The following is a 16,765-nucleotide window of genomic DNA, read 5'->3' on the forward strand; positions in this document are numbered from 1 at the left end:
GCCTTGTACATTTTCATCCAAATCATTTATGTAATTGGCAAACAGCAATGGGCCCAGCACTGATCCCTGTGGCAGACCACTAGTCACAGGCCTCCAGTATGAAAAACAGCCTTCTACCATCTTCCTCAGCTTCCTGCCATCAAGCCATTTATGTATCCACTTGGCTAGCTCTCCCTGGGTTCAATGTGATATTGCCTTCCATACAGGACTTTGTCACAGGCCTTGCTGAAGTCCATATAGGCAATGTCCATTGTCCTGCCCTAATCAACCCTCTTGATTACCTCTTCAAAAAAAAAGTCTGACAGATTTGTGAGAGAATTTCCCACACACAAAGCCATGCTGACTATCCCTAATTCATCTGTGTCTATTCAAATGTTGGTAAATCCTGTTACCTCAGAATCCCCTCCAGTAACATACCCCACGACTGATGTCACGCCCACTGGCCTGTAGCTCCCTGGCATCTCTTTGCTTCCCTTCTTAAATAATGGTACATCATTAGCTACCCTCCAGTCTTCTGGAACTTCACCTGTGGCTAAAGATGATGTAAGGGCCTCCACAATTTCATCCTAAGCTTCCCAAAAGGATGCACTTGGTCAGGCCGTGGGGATTTATCACCTTTAATGTACTCTAGGATCGCAAATACCTTGTCTTTGGTAATTCATACATGCTCTTTTTCTCTAGCGGGATAAAGTTAGGATCAAACCTGTAGTAGAGCACTGAGTATTCTCATTACAAAAAATAGTGGAGAAGTACAAGAAAGGATTTACAGATGTGTAACATTTTGTTGTTTTGCAATTTATTAGGAAAAGGTGAGAAGTGAGTTAATAGTGTTCTTTAAAATTATGAAGGTTTTAATAGACACTGTGTTTCCATTGAGGGGGAGAGCAAAATTAGAGACATCATTAAGTGATAATGGCTAAGAAATCAAATTAGGAATTTGGAGGAAACATCTTTTTCTATTTGTCATTGATAATACAAAACTTGTTACTACAAGCAAACACAAGAAAATGGGAGCAAGAGTAGGCCACCAGGCTCTTCAAACCTACTCCCTCATTCAATCCCCCAATCTTTCAGGTATTTATATATCTACAATATAAATATATCTAATGATCGGGCCTCGACCATCCTTTGGGGCAGAGAATTCCAGTGATTCACTATCTTCCGAGGGAATTAATTTCTGTGCACCTTAGTTTTAAGTGATCAGCCCCTTATTTTGTAACTTTGTTCCCTTTTTTGTGATTCTCTCATTAGTGAAAACATCTCAACATCTATTCTGTCAAGCCCCCTTAGGATTTTATATGTTTGATAATGTCACCCCTCATTCTTCTAAACTTCAGGGGATACAGAGCTAAACTGCTTCGCCTTTCTTACGAGGACAATCCTCTCATCTCGGGAATTAGCCTGTACAGTAGTGATGCATTGAAAGGAAAGCTGGGTGAGGACATTAATGACACGGTGGGCCGAAGGGCCTGTTTTGTGCTGTATGGTTCTATGGTTCTAAGGAAATACAGTTTTACTGATAGTTAGATCAGGAGAGGGTGGAGCATAAATATACTAGTTGAGGTGCATGCTTGGGTTTCAATGACTAGGACTTTCACAGGGACCCCTGTATGGCTGCTGGAAGATTGGCCCACTTCTGAGTCTGCACAGATGTCTGTGATGACTCAGAGGACTACTTGCCCTAGTTTTGGACTGCTGCCCAGGTAGTCTGGGATTGGTGTCTGAGAAATCATGGTAGGAGATGAAGTGCCCTTGTGAGGGGGAGCATCAGTGTCCTGAAGGTACATTCAGATTGCAAGATCATTATTTCCATACCTGGAACTGATCTAGTTGAAAGATCTTGTTGTTTTTGCTCTTTGAGTTAGCTCTCTGCTCGTATGAAGAGCTGTGTTAGGTGTGGAGATGGAGAAAGAGGGAAAGAATGTTGCTGCTCCTGCAGGTGAGTTTCTGCTCCCACAAGAGACTCATTTTTCATAGGATTACAGGGCCTTTGTTCTTGTAGACCAGCTCGCTACTAACAAGCAGTATACCTTTGCTCTTGGACGGCTGCAAGCTGCTCCTTGTTTGCAACCTGAGTCCAGTGAGAGCACCCAATCTGCTTATGAATGAAATTTTGCTGTGCATTGAGTATGGCTATCTATTCCTGGGTGGTGTCTCCATGTTCAGTAATGACAAGAAGCTGCTCCCTGGTAGCAAATCAGTGTTCCCTTCAGAGCTTCAAACTGCTCCCCTGTGGCAGAGATCAGACATCTAGCTAGATCATGGGGACACTGCACAGAGGCTGAAAAATATGGTGTGGCAATCATCTGTGCATTTTATACCGCAGATGTCACCTGTACCAGTAAGTGCTGTGTGGTGGAATTTGTACTGAGCCTTGCAAAGAAGTATGAATGGCCTTCAGGAATAGATCATGGTCTCCTGGTTCCGCACACCTCCTGTTAGAGTATAGAGATGGACTCCTTCGTACTTGTTATCTTGTGCATTTGGCCAGGTAGGCCTGACAATATTTCACTGCATCTTGCTGTGCATCTGCTTCAGCTTTGTCATGAAAACATCCCAATTGCGACTCTCATCCAAGTCTTCCGGGCAGTACACCTTCCCACTGGCGAGGCCCTGCACGAGATTCCCTACACTTGTTGCCAGATTGCGATTGGATAGTGCCTGTAAGATGTAACCCCCCTGATCTAATTTGGTTATCCCCTACAAAGTCAGACTGAGGTGGTTTAGGGGCTGTTGGGCACAGTATATTGTTGTCTATTGTCATGATCATGCCTCCTCCATCCTATTTTGTGTTTGCCTCTTCTCAGCAGAGGGAAATGGATAACCAGTCCTGAAATCAGAATCAGGTTTATTATCACTGAAATATGTTGTGAAATTTGTTGTTTTGTGGCAGCAGTACAGTACAAGACAAAGACCTAAAAATTACTCTAAGTTACAAAAATATTTTAATAGTGCAAAAGAGGAAAATTAGTTAGACTTGTAAGCTGGGGCTGAAATAGCTTTACAATGATGCAGCAGCATGGTAGGTAATGATGGTTAACAGATACCTTGAAATTGTGTTTCGCACTTTTGTGATAGTTTATTCTTGGTGGCCCCTCTGCCCATTAGGTACATTGTGGTCTCCTTTATCAAGGAAGGCACTGTCTTTATGTGGTGTATGTCTGGGTGTTGTCGATCTGGAAAGCTCTTCAAAAAACTTTCTGACAATTCTTTGTATTTTGAACAGTCTCAGTGGTAGCTGTCACTACCCCAGCTGCCTGGGAATTCTCTCCTTCGTAGCCTCTGTTTCCTCCATGCAGCCATTGTACGTGTTGCTGGTGCCTGACTGTCATGGGTAGTGTGCCTTTAACAGTCCGGCACCAACAACACACAATGATGTCCTCTGTCACTGCTGCAGTAAACTGAGTGTGTTACCGTCAGGATGAACAGTAGTAGAACTGTAACCTACAATAGAATTAATTTTTAGCACACCTTTCAGGTTGTAAACCACCCTGTGCGGTTTTAAGTCTTCTTGGCCAACATTTTGTTTTTCAAGGATAACACTTTGGTGTTAGCACTAAATTATATGATGTTTTAATGCACCAAAATGTGACGAAATCTCATTTCTAGACTCCTGACTCTTTATTTTGCTTTGGAATTGAGCGCACAACATTTTGTGGGAAATCTCTTACAGTTTCCTTTAGTGTACCTTGGAAAAAAAATTTGTAGGATCATGAATTCCTTATGCTGCCAAACCAGATGTAACTGCAAGGTGGACTGTAATAGTGTCCTGGAATGGGCAGGCTCCCAGATCAAATTTTTTCTTTAGTTTCAGCAGAATAAATCACTGCAGGTACCCAATTAGATGCTCTCAATATAATTTATCCAACAGGGTACTGGTTATTTTGACCTTTACCAATACACCCAGGAATAAGTACAAAAATGAGGTTGATTTTGAAAAAGCCTGCAGCTGCAAGAAAATATTGGACTGGTCAGATAGGAAAATGGCAATTGAAATTCAATTCAAGAAAGAGATAATGCAGTTACTGGGATGGGGATTGCAAACAAGGTGAAGAATTATGAGAAGTGGTAGGATAGAATTGTTGAGGGACGGAATGGATGTCCACCAATCTCTGAAGTCACTGGATACATGCACAAATGTGGTTACTTCCCTTTTAATTAGGATATACAATATATCAGACAGGTCGTGCTAGAAATGTCTAAAACATTAGTTTTAGGAAAGAAGTAGATAGGCTGCAGTGTGTTCTTTTGGGAATGGAGGAGGATGAAAGAAAACTTAAGAGAATAAGATTATGGGCTTTAGAACAGATGAAACCAATCTTTTTCCTATGTAAGCAATAGTAACTGGGACAACTAAAATTCACTGCCTCAGGGTGGTGGATACAAAATCAGTCAGTGGCTTTAAAAGGGAATTGGATTGGAACTTAGAGAGAAAAGTCTGACAGGATGATTCTTCTACAAGCTGGGGTAAACGATGAACAAATGGATGAAGGATTTCAGGAAACCTGAGGAGAATTTGTTTTCCCCTCCCCGTCTTGGGACACTCTGCCTGAATGGGCAATGGAGGCAGGAAACCTTGCTGCCTTTAGGAAATATTTGCAAAGTGTACAAGGTTATGGACCAAGATCTGGAAATTAGGATTACCCTAGAAACCTGTTTTTTGGCCAGCTCAGACATGATAGGCTGATTGGTGTCTCCTGTGCTGAATAGCTTTGTATTTTGTGACTAGACTATATAGTACAGGAGTGAGATGCGACACCTGGTTGAGTGGTGCCACAACAACAACTTCTTGCTCAAAGTCAGTAAAACTAAAGAGCTTGATTTTTGACTTCAGGGTGGGGAGGGGCGAAGGAGGGAAAACATGCGCCATTCCACATTGGGGGATCGACAGTGGAGAGAGTCAACAGCTTTAAATTCCTGGGCATTAACATATCGAATGACCTGTCCTGGGTACAGTACATAGATGCAATCACAAGGAAGGTGCGCCAGCGTCTTTACTTTCTTAGGAGGTTATGGAGGTTCAGCTTGTCACTGAACACTTTTAACAAACTTCTACAGATGTTGACGGATTGCATCATGGTCTGGTAAGGCAATTCGAATGCACGGGAACGTAAGAAACTGAGGAGAATAGTGGACCCAGCCCAATACGTCACTGGTACATCCCTCCCCAGTATCGGTAATATTTGGAGGAGGCGCTGCCTCAAGAAGGCAACATCCATCATCAAAGATCCCCACCATTTGGGCCATGCCATCTTCCTACAGCTACCATCGGGCAGGAGGTACAGAAGCCTGAAGCCCCACACCACCAAATTCAAGAACAGCTACTTCCCTTCAGCAGTTTGGTTCTTGAACCAATCGGCACAACCCTAATCACTACAATTTAGCAACACTATGATCACTTTGCACTAAAATGGACTTTTTTTTTCTAATTGTGTTCTTTTATATAAAACAAATTATGTTCAATATATGTTCAATTTATGTTTTTCTTGTGAATGATACTTTGTGCCTGTGATGCTGCTGCAAGTAAGTTTCTCATTCCGCCTGTACATATGTGTACTTGTGCATATGACAATAAACTCAATTTTGACTTTGACACACTGGGTGCTAAGGTGGAGTTGTAATTGGAGGGATGGAGAAGATGAATCATAAGGGCAGCAAGAGTAGGCTATTGGACATTAAGAAATTTATGAATAAGACAGACTAAATTGCAAATCCACGTTGGTAATGATTATTGTGCTTTCATTTTAATATTGCAGTGAGGTTTTGCATCATATCTAGTTGTGTAAAGAAAAGCTCAAACCAGTTTGGCGTTAAGTTGAAACCTAAGCAGATTAGATGCAGACATTTGTTCTGCAAAATTGGTTGTAGTTGCTCCTTGTACACCTCTAAGGTGGGTTCAAGTTCAAATTTCAAGTTCATTTCATGGGTACATACCCAGGGTATAAATGCCATGAAAATTCGCTTTCTGCAGCAGCAGCACAGTACATTTCAAGATGAAGACAAACATAAGTTCACAAACTTAAATTAATATAAATTATACATAATTTGCATGTGTGTAAAATAAACATAACACCACCAGTGCAAAATTGAGAGAGAAAAAAATGTATAGTCTGAGGTAATGTTAGGGTTTTTCAGGTCAGTTCATGAACCTGATGGCAGTGAGGAAGAAGCTGTTGTTGAACCTTGAGTTGTGGGTTTTCAGGTTCCTGTACCTCTTGCTGAAGGCAGCAATGAGAAGAAGGCATGGCCCAGATGGTGGGGATCCTTGATGATGCATGCTGCCTTCCTGAGACAGTGCCTCTTGGTGGAAAGAGCTGTACCTATGATGGAACTGGCCAAGTTCACCACTTTCTGTCACCTTTTGCATTCCTGTGCATTGGAGTTTTCATTACCAGGCTGTGATGCAACCAGTCAGAATGCTTTCCACTGTACATCTATAGAAAGTTGTCAGATGTACAGTGGAAAGCATTCTGACAGATGGGTGTGACAAAATTAAATTCCTACCTAACTTGCTCTACTTTTGTTGTGGGTGAATTAATTTATTTGGCCTTTGGAGGGCAGTATCATTTTACTGACAGCAGAAACAAAATAACTTGGACCTTTTTTGCTTTTCAGTTTGAAAATACAGTGGGTCTTATCTGTGTAATACATTGTAATAGATGGATGGATGTGGAACTGATTGTTCTTGTCCATCCACCAATCAATATGAGTTTCTCTGCAGGCTGTCATGTCAGTTTATGGATCTAACCTTCAATTTTAAGTTTGCAATCTTGAAATGCAAAGTAAATTTCAGTCTGTGGTTTGCCAATAAATATGTAGGAGTAGCCTGAATGTAGGTTTGCTGGTTCAACATGTGGTTGTGCTTTTGCTGTTTTCATTTGACAGTAGCTGGAATTACAATCTCATGATCATGCTCTTTCCTGCCAGTTTTGGCACTATGAAGATATATTTTCATATACTGAGACATGCCTATTACATTAGGAAATTATTTCAAGCTGACAAAAAAAATTAGAAAGTAACTTGACAAATGAAAGAAGTAATGTGTTTCCACACAGGAAATTTGGAATATTTATGTATATTTTATAAATATCATGGATAACTGTTTCCAATAACAGTTTTAAAATTGAAAAGTAGTAATTGCCAAAGTCAGCCTATTCTTTTGGTTTGGCTTTTTTCTGATCTCTCTTATTTTAAAGCTCTGTTGAGGTTCTGAAATAGTGGTGCATAGTAGGGCGGGCTTATACATATGGTAGTAGTTGTAGTGATATTCAACCAATGTATGTAACTATTTGAAGATGTTGCCAGTAATTATTTTGTAAAATCATTACCTCGGGTTTAAAAGAAATTTGAATTGAATTTCTCCCCCCTCGTTCAGTTTAAAATGCATGGAAGGAATGTATTTCAGCTGTTTAACATATCAATTCATTTGAATTGAGACAATTATATTGAACTTGTAAAATTTACTCATTCTGTATTTTGCTTTGATGTGTTTACACTATTATTGTTTTTGTTTCTTTTTCTCTTAGATTATATTCGGCAAAGCTATGGACTTAATACAGAGTTTGTCACAGTTAGTGTCTACAATAAAGTGGTGCTTTCCCTTATGTCTGGACTCCCTAATGAAGTAGATTTTGCAATTAATGTTTGCACTCTTCTCTCAAATGAGAGTAAGCACATAATGCAACTTGAAAAGGACCCCAGAATCACCACCATACTACTTGCACATGCTGGAGTTTTTGATGACAGTAAGTTATTTTATTTAATACTGAAAAATGGTTGGTGTTGCTAATTTTAATTCAAATATGGGATTGTAAACATTAGGAGATGTGAGTTAAATGAGTTTTTTTATAAATGTACTAGTTTATATTCTGCATTTCTGTATTTTTAAAGTTTGAAGCAAAATGTGATACATTATGCATGAGGTGTTCTTGCACACTTCTTCCCTGAAGAGTATATAGGTGTTGTTCTGGAATAGTTGATCATTTCTTTCTTTTTATCAGCAAGATTTCCTGTTATTTTTAGAACAATAGGAAAACCATTCAAAGCCACCAAGTTAAAGCAGTATTTAATGCTAATTTATATCTGTAGAGCAATGGATATTTATAGAACAGAAGTAGGCCATTACCCAGCACTTAGTCCGTAGCCTTCTATGCCTTGGTGATTTAAGTGCTTGTGTAGATACTTGAATGTTGTGAGAATACCTTCCTCCACCATTCCCTCACGAGTATGTTCTGGATTTCAAACAACCTTTGGTTGAAAGAAATTCTTCTTCAGATCCCCTCCAAACTTCTTGCCCCTAAAAATTTCCCCTCTAGTTTTAAATATATCTGCTATAGGGAAATGTTTCCTACTATTTACCTTATCTGTGCCCTTCATAATGTTGTATACTTATTTTGGATTTCCACCTTGGTATCCCCTGCTCCAAGGAAAACAAACCCAGCTTTTAAAACCTCTTTCCTTAAAACTGAAGTGCTCCATCCCAGGAACATTCCCAGTGAATCTCCAGTGCAATTACATCCATCTTACAGCGTGGCAATCAAAACTGCATTCATTACTTCCAGCTTTGCTGTAACCAATATTATATAAAGTTGTACTATAACCTCTTTGCTCATACTTCACTACATTGGCAGAGAATATATTCTATATGCCGCCTTATCAGCCTGTGCCTTGGATCGGTATACCAAGGTTCCTCAATAGTTCTTAAGGCCCTACCATTCATTGTGTTTGACCTACCATTAGTTTGTCTTCCCAGAGTTAAATTTCATTCTGCCACTGCTCTTACCAACATTCTGTCACCTATAGCAATTCTCAAATTCAATAACACCATCAATTTTCATGTTGTCTGCAAACTTCTTGCATTTATATTCAAATCATTAATGTACATAACAAACAGCAGGGTCCCAGCACCAATCCCTGTGGTGCACCACTAGTCACAGGAATGTAATCACAAAAACAAACTTCCATCTTCACCCTTTCCTATTACCAAGCCAATTTTGGATCCCATTGACTCAAACCTTCTAGACCAGTGTTCCATGTACGTAGTTGTCAAAGCGCTCACTGAAATCCATGTAGACTACATCAATCACGCTGTCCTCATCAATACATTTTGTTAGCTCTTTGAAAAAGTCAGTCAAATTGTTCAGCTCGATTCTTCTCCTAACAAAACAATCTATCTCTGATTAATCCCTGCCTTTCCAAGTTTAGATAAACCCTGTCCCTCAGAAATTTTCCAATAATTTTTCCCTACCACTAATATTAGACTCAAGTCTATAATTACTTTGTTCATCTTGCTGTCCTTCTTGAATAAAGATACCATATTTGTTGTCCTCCAGTCATCTGGCATCTCATCTGTGGCTATGAAGATTTGAAAATCTCTGTCAAGCCACGAAGATTAAAAAAACGATAGTTTCCTAGATAAAACCAGTGTTGTTAAAAGATAAAATGATACTTGATGTTGAACAGTGAGGAAATGTGCTGCTTTCTGACTTGGGGAAAATGATTATCCTTTGAGAAAATACTTGGCTAATGTAATCAAAACAGAAAATATTGGAAACACTCACTAAGTCAGGCAATAACTGTGTAAAGAGAAATGGAGTTGGTGTTTCAGCTTAAAGAGTCTTGTCACAACTGGAAAAGGGAAAACAAATTTGGTTTTAAATGGCAGAGAGGATTAGGGAGGGATGAATAGGACAAAGGGAATATCTCTAAGGAGAGGTCTGTGCTGTCATAGGGATACACTGTAAACAAGGATGATGGGTTTAATGTGGGTAGTTAGAAAGGGGAAACTTGAACAAAGGAACATAAAAGTGCTGAAATGAGGTTAGATAGGAGAATGAGAACACAAAGGAACATAAAAGTTGCAAACGCAGGGCTGTAGAATAAGCCCAATGAGTCAGGCTCTGCTTTTGAGAGAGGAAAGGTGAGCCGATGATACAGATGATACTGATGTAGATGGAGAGTGAGTTACCTGAAAATGTGGAATTTGATATAGAGTCTAGAAGGCTGCAAAGTGCCTAGATGGAAGACGTGTGCTGTTTCTTAAGCCTATGTTGTGTTTCATTATAATGGAACAGGAGGGCATAGACACATTGGATAGGGTCAGGGTGGGAATGGAGAATTAAAGTGGCTGGTACAGGGAGCTCTGGTTGCTCCTTTGGACTGAATGTAGATGCTCTGCATAATCCAATCTTGGTCTCAACACTTTTCCGTTTTATTTTTATCCCCCATACTTGACTTCCTTGTCATTTCATTATTTGTCAATCTCTGCCTTGAATATATTTAATGACTCAGCCCCTGCAGCTCGCTGGGATAGAGAATGCCAAAGAATCATGACCCTCTGCGAGAAGAAATTCCTTTTCGTCTCATTCTTCAATCAACATCCTTTACTTTGAAACTCTGTCCCACAGTTCTAGATACCCCTATTAGAGTGGAAATCCTTACAGAATCTTGTGGGTTGCAATCTCTCCAGTGCCCTGTAAACTTGTATCAAAGCTTCTCTGCTCTTTTATTTCATACCCCTTGCCATAAAGACCAATGTTCCAATTGTCACCCTAGTTAGTTGCTGTACCTGCATGCGTACCCTTTATGTTTCATGCACTGGAATTCCCAGATCCCTTTGTAACACATTTTGTAATTTCACTCTTTTGAAATTGTTTTCCTTCATTCTTCCTTCCAAAGTAGATGACCTCATTTTCCCACATTATATTCCATCTGCCAACCTCTTGCCCCATCACTGGCCTTATCTATATCCCCTTTCAGCCTCTAAGGGTCCTCCTCACAACTTGCTAATGCTTCTATTTAGTACTGTCAACATACTTGACTACAGTACACTCAGTCCATTTGTCCAAGTCTTTAATAAAGATTTGTAAATAGTTGAGACCCCTGAATTTATCCTTGCAGCACCCCACTAGTTACTGATTAGTAATTGGAAAATGACCCAATCCCCATTCCTACGTGCTCTTGTGTAGTAAACTTTTATGTTGCACTTTATCAAATACCTTCTGGAAATCCAGTTGCACCTCTGGTTCCATTTTATCCACCATGTTACATCCTCAAAGAGCTCTACATATTTGTCAAACATGATTTCTCTTTCATAAAACCACAATGACTCTGCTTGATGGTTTTGTGAATTTCTAGAAGTCCTGCTGTTTCTCCTTAATGATGACCGTCCTTGGTGAATTTCTAAATGTAGATTTTATGCTGTCCTTCCAGATTTTTTTTTCAAATAATTAGGCTGACTGGCATGTAGATGCTTCTTTTCCCTTTATCCCTTTTTCTTTAAACCATTAATACCAAATGAGCCATCTTCCTGTCTTCCAGGACAGACCTACCAAGGAACACTAGTAAATGATGGTGAGAGCCTATGCTATTTGCTTCATTAAGAGCCTGATGGATTTTTTTCAAAATTTTGTTTGTTAAATCTATTAGTAATTTTTTTTAAGAGTACTAAAGCCTTCTCGGAATTATGGGAGGGGAAATAAATACTGGTATCGCTAATCATGCCCTTGTCTTGGGAATTAATTATAATGGTCTGCTGTGGTATTATGTGTATTTTTTTAAAGAAAAGTATCTCTGTGTATGTTGAGTGTTGCCTGTACTCACTTGTGTGGTAATTTTGTTCAAAAGTGTTGTAACTGTTCAAATTATTAATAAATTCCATAGATTATTCTTCTTTGCCTTCTTACCTTAAGATAAATGGCCAGTAAAGTGTAAACTTTCTTATCCAACTGTTGCTTTCTTTCTTCTTTCCCTATTTTAGTGATTAATGTATTCATTTTTATGCAGATGCTGATAACATCAAGGCAACAGATCTACATGATTTTACTATTTCTGTACTAATCGTGCAAGAATTCAGTCTTTAATAGGATTTTAGAGTTAACTTTTTGAAGGTGCCTATTAGCCTGTTTTCTCTTTCTACTATTTTCGTCAATGTTCTTGTGTGTAAAGTGAATTGAATATAATGATGAGACTTGGAATCAGGAAACTTGTTATTTTTATTTCATTTTTAAATGGAGACAGTTTTCGGATGATGCTAAAATAAATCTTGATGTTACAGACATAAATCTATTCATTCAGGTTGGGTTCAATGGACTTGATTTGCCACTTACTAATACATATTGGCTTTCCCTAATCAATCCAATTTTGAATAAGTGCTTGTTCACTGTATCCGTAGTTTTAGATTTAAGTAACTTCCTTGTAGCAGGTTACAAATTTCCAATCTAATTGGACAATTCCTGAAAAAGGTTAAAGTTAAAGCATCTTCAGTTTTAACAGTTCATAAAACCTTGTGTATAAATCTATTAGGTTCAGGAAATGTATCAGTCTTTTTTTGTGAGTTTTTGTTTTCTGTAATTACTTTATTCTAGCTTATTGTCAGTGTCTGGAATATTTTCCTCAACACTCTGTAGTGAAGTTTGTTGCAATGTAATTAATATAAAAGGTCTTCCTTTTTCTTACTTTCCTTTCAAAATATCGACCCTGTTCTTTTCAGAGCCTATTTGATATTTGACTACTCTTCTTTCTAATTATTTGTTAAAAAAATTAGTGTTGATAATCTTTTTGCAGCAGGATATCAACAGGCTGGTAGAATGGGCAAATGTATGGAAGATAAAGTTTGGTAGGATGAGCGAGGAGAGGTAATGTAGGATAAAGAATACAGTTATTAATAGGGCACAGGAGCAGAGAGACCTGGTGGTATGGGCACACAAATCATTGAAAGTAGCAGACAGATTGAGAAAGCAGTTCATAAGGCACAGATAATTCTGGGCTTTTTCAATCAAGGCATAGAGAATAGAAAGAGGCAAGTCATGTTGAAACTTTATAAAACGCATTTGGAATTATCGTACTCAGTTTTGGCCACCCTGCTGTAGGAAATGTGCCATTAAGCTGGAAAAAATGGAGAAGAGATTTACAAGGATGTTGCCAGGACTCGAGAAACTGAGTTATGAAGAGAGGTTAAGCAGGTTGGGACTTTTTTCATTGGAGCATAAGAGAATGAGGGGTGATCTAATTGAGGTGTATAAAATTATGAGGGGCATAGATAGGGTAAATGCGCATAGTCTTTTTCCCAGGGTTGGGGAATGAAGAACTAGAGGGCATAGATTTAAGGTGAGAGGCTTAACAGGAACCTGAGGGGCAATGTCCCCCCCCCCCCGCCCCCAGAGAGCGGTCGGTATATGGAATAAGCTGCCAGAGAAAGTGGTTGAGGCAGGTACATTAACAGCATTTGAAAGGTACTTTGACAGGTACATGGATTGGAAGGGTTCAGAGGATATGGGACTAGCTTAGATTGGAATCTCGGTTGACATGGACCAGTTGGGCTGAAAGGCCTATTTCCGTGTTGTATGACTCTAATTTTAATTTTGGAAAACACTGGTGTGGCCTTGTCTGTTATATTTTGTTCACTTCTGGTCACCTCATAATAGGAAGGATGTCAAGGCAGTGGACAGGTCCCAGAGGAGAGAGAAAAGAATGATTTCTGGGATGAGGGATGATGGCTAGAAATATGGATTGGAGAGGCTGGGACTGTTTTCTTTTGGGGGGGGGGATAAAAGAGGTGAGGGGAGATCTAACAGAAGTGTATAAAATCTTGTGTTGGGCAAAGTGGATAGTGGAAGGTTGTTCCCATTGGCAGCAGGGTTGCAAACTAGAGACAGTTATAGTAAAGGGGAAAAGAATTAGACGTGAAATAAAGGAAAGCTTTCTTGCATTGTATGTTTGGAATCTGGAATGCACTGCATGTAGGTACAGTGGAAGCAGGTTCTGTTGTGGCCTTCAAAAAAAAAGAAATGGATAAACATATGGTGAGAAATTTATAAGGCTGTGGAGAAGTGGCTGGGCAGTGTGGAGATTTGCCCTGGTAGAGAACTGGCATGAACACGATGGGCTGACTGGCCTCTTATGCTGTAAACATTCCATGATTCTTTTTGCCTTTGCTGTACTTTGTTTCCCAATTCCTTTGATTTGTGCTATTTGAACCCTGAAGTCCCTTAGTTTTGTTATCTCACCTCTTTGATCTACAGATGACTGTTTTATTAAAGAGTAAGTGTTTGAGATAAGCAACAAATGCTAAAAATTTTATTCGGTCATTAAATGCTCCACATGCATACATGTTAAGTTAGAAGTTCAAGGAGAAAATTAACTTCCTAGAATTGAGAATATTTTACCTGAATCATACAGTAATGTGTAATCCTTTATCAGTCTGCATTTGAAATGCATTTTAAAAAAAGAATCACAGCACTGCACAGGAGGTGGCTATTTATCATCTATTAAAACAGATCTTTTTTTATTTGAAGGGCAGGTGAGATCTCTTTCAATCCAGTCTAACATTTCTGTCTTGGGTTCTTACTGACCACATTTCTCATTGTTTGTGGGACCTTTCCTTCTTCTCATTTGCTATACAACTGTTTTTTTACACACTGGGATAAATATTGAATTGAATTCTCCTCACCCTGCCAAATTGGTGATAACACTGGTTATACCATTTATTAAACATTTCATTGTTAGATTGATCAATATTAGTCACTTTATTGTGTGTCAAATAATAGGAAGGGATATTCTGAAAGGCAGGAAAAACAGCTGAGGCTGGAAATGTGAAAGAAAAGATGCTAGAAATGCTCAGCAGGTCAGGCAGCATATATGGCAAGAGAAATGGATAATGTTTCAGGTCAAAGACCCTTCTAGATTAATTTTGTTGACTTTGAAGGCTAATGTTTTAAACTGATCAATAAATGTAATAAATATATGTGGTAATTACTTGTATTATCATATTCTGATGAAGACCCAAGATTTTAATTCCATAGATGCAGTATGACTTATTTCCTGCAATTTGTTTATATTTCGGAAGTGATATTCTCCATGGTGTAGTGGCTGGTATTTATTGATAAACCAAAATAAATCCATCAAATTTGTGCTCCTAGGAGTTTGCTGTGTGTAAAGTGGTTCCTATATTTCCAGCATTACAATTGTGGCCAACCTTTGCAAATACTTAGTTGGCTGAAAAGCATTTTGGGTTGTCTCGACATCATGAATGATAAATAATGTATTTTTAGTTTTGATTATTGTAGTGGAATTTAAAAACAAAAGGCATCTGGATTTATCTATTGCCTTTCAATTTACTACTAATTATGTGGTTTCGGTAGAAGCCTGTCTGAAATTGATTTTGAAAAATCCATAACTCAAAGCTTTGGAGGAAAGTAGTGGAATTAATATAAAATTTTTAAAAATTACATTGACAGAAGCTAAATGAAGACGACAAATTGGAATAAAGGAAGAAATCATTTTGGATTTTACTTTTCCTTCAACTTCCAGCATTTTCTGCTTAGATTGTGGTTACTACTTTAATTGTTACTGCTTTAGACTTGCTACAGATTTGATTTAGAAATTCAAATTGCTTTCAGGTAATTTAATTACTTTTTATACATGAAGAACATTTAGAAGCAATTTCCATTGTTTTGTTTTGAGGATTATCTTTGACTCTTACAGCCCAATTATTTAAATAACAAAAAGAATCCAATTACTTTAAAGAAATATTATACCATGAGAAATGCAACTCAGCAATATGGTGTTTAAGGATTTGCACACTTCGATTAGTTTAAATATTTTAGCTATGTTTTAGCATTGTGCATAACTTGTGGTAGTTTTCTCTGGCTAACATTTGTGACAGATTCTTTGAACAAATGCCTTGATAAATTTTCATTTAGCAAAAATAGCAAATTTGTATTAAAAAAAATCAAAGTTTTATTAGTTTACCTAACAACACAGGCCTATTTGATGCCCAACAAAGTGATGCTTAGCATTAACCTACTATAACTACTAACTGTAATTTGTACTTACTTGTCCTAATATTACTATATTCACAGCTTTGGGAACCTTGTCTTCTGTATTTGGAACAGAGTGGAAAGAAAGAACAGGCAGAAATTTTACTAAGGTAAAAAAAATAATAGATTTGTACAGGAACAATTTAAATTGTGAACGGCTTATAACATGAAATAAAATTTGTGAACTTGGGAAAAGGGCATATAATTGGCAAATGAACTATAGAAAAGTATGGCAAGGCTATGAAAGTGCCTAGATAGCTTGAAGAGCAGGGAGGTCTGAGTATATAGTTGCATCTCTTACTAGTTAATGTTTTTTTCAAGTCATTCAATGCACAGGGCATTATTTCATGAAATAAAAAAAATGTTCAACTTGTATTGAACTGCCATACACAAGGCATTGTGTGAACGTTTTTGATCTCCATATTATAAAAACCAGTATGGAGGAATGAGAGAGATGCAGAAAGTGTTTATCATGGAGCAGTTGATAGATTATTCTGATTGGAAGTTTCAACAAACTAGTTTTTTCTCTAGGAAAGGCAAGAGAGAAATTTGGTGAGGAATTTTAGAAGAAGCTGTTGTCACCGAGTATAGTTGATATGTAAAACTTGCTGTCACACAGAATGGTTGAGAAAGAATTGAAAAGTTATGTTAAATAAAGGGTGTATTAAATGAGGATGAGTAGGTGGTGGCTCTTGTAGAATATAAACTTTAGTATGACCTGATTAATAGATTCCGTGTACAATGTCTTCAATTTAATTTCGCATCAGTTCATTAGTAATACAAGTTGACTGATTTAATTTTCCATAATGTGTTATTTTATTCAATAACTAAATGATGTAGCTAGAGATGAGGTGTTCAATCACTCAACCAAACACTTTAAAATTAAAATTAATTGCCTGAACATGTTAGGCACAGAATTTTTTTTTACAGGAATTCAAAATACCTAA

At 38.1% G+C, this 16,765-nt stretch overlaps 1 protein-coding gene across 1 annotated transcript in view; it reads left to right on the plus strand.

Annotated features, from left to right (window-relative positions):
• arid2 (AT rich interactive domain 2 (ARID, RFX-like)) overlaps positions 1-16,765 on the plus strand; it is a 92,299-nt gene that overhangs the window by 35,700 nt on the left and 39,834 nt on the right. The window contains exons 6-7 of the mRNA XM_052030720.1: positions 7,527-7,745; positions 15,861-15,928. Coding sequence (XP_051886680.1) covers positions 7,527-7,745; positions 15,861-15,928 — 287 coding nt within the window. The remainder of the gene's footprint in view (positions 1-7,526; positions 7,746-15,860; positions 15,929-16,765) is intronic.

This window comes from Pristis pectinata, chromosome 15, assembly GCF_009764475.1.
Source record: "Pristis pectinata isolate sPriPec2 chromosome 15, sPriPec2.1.pri, whole genome shotgun sequence".
Taxonomy (NCBI): Eukaryota; Metazoa; Chordata; class Chondrichthyes; order Rhinopristiformes; family Pristidae; genus Pristis; species Pristis pectinata.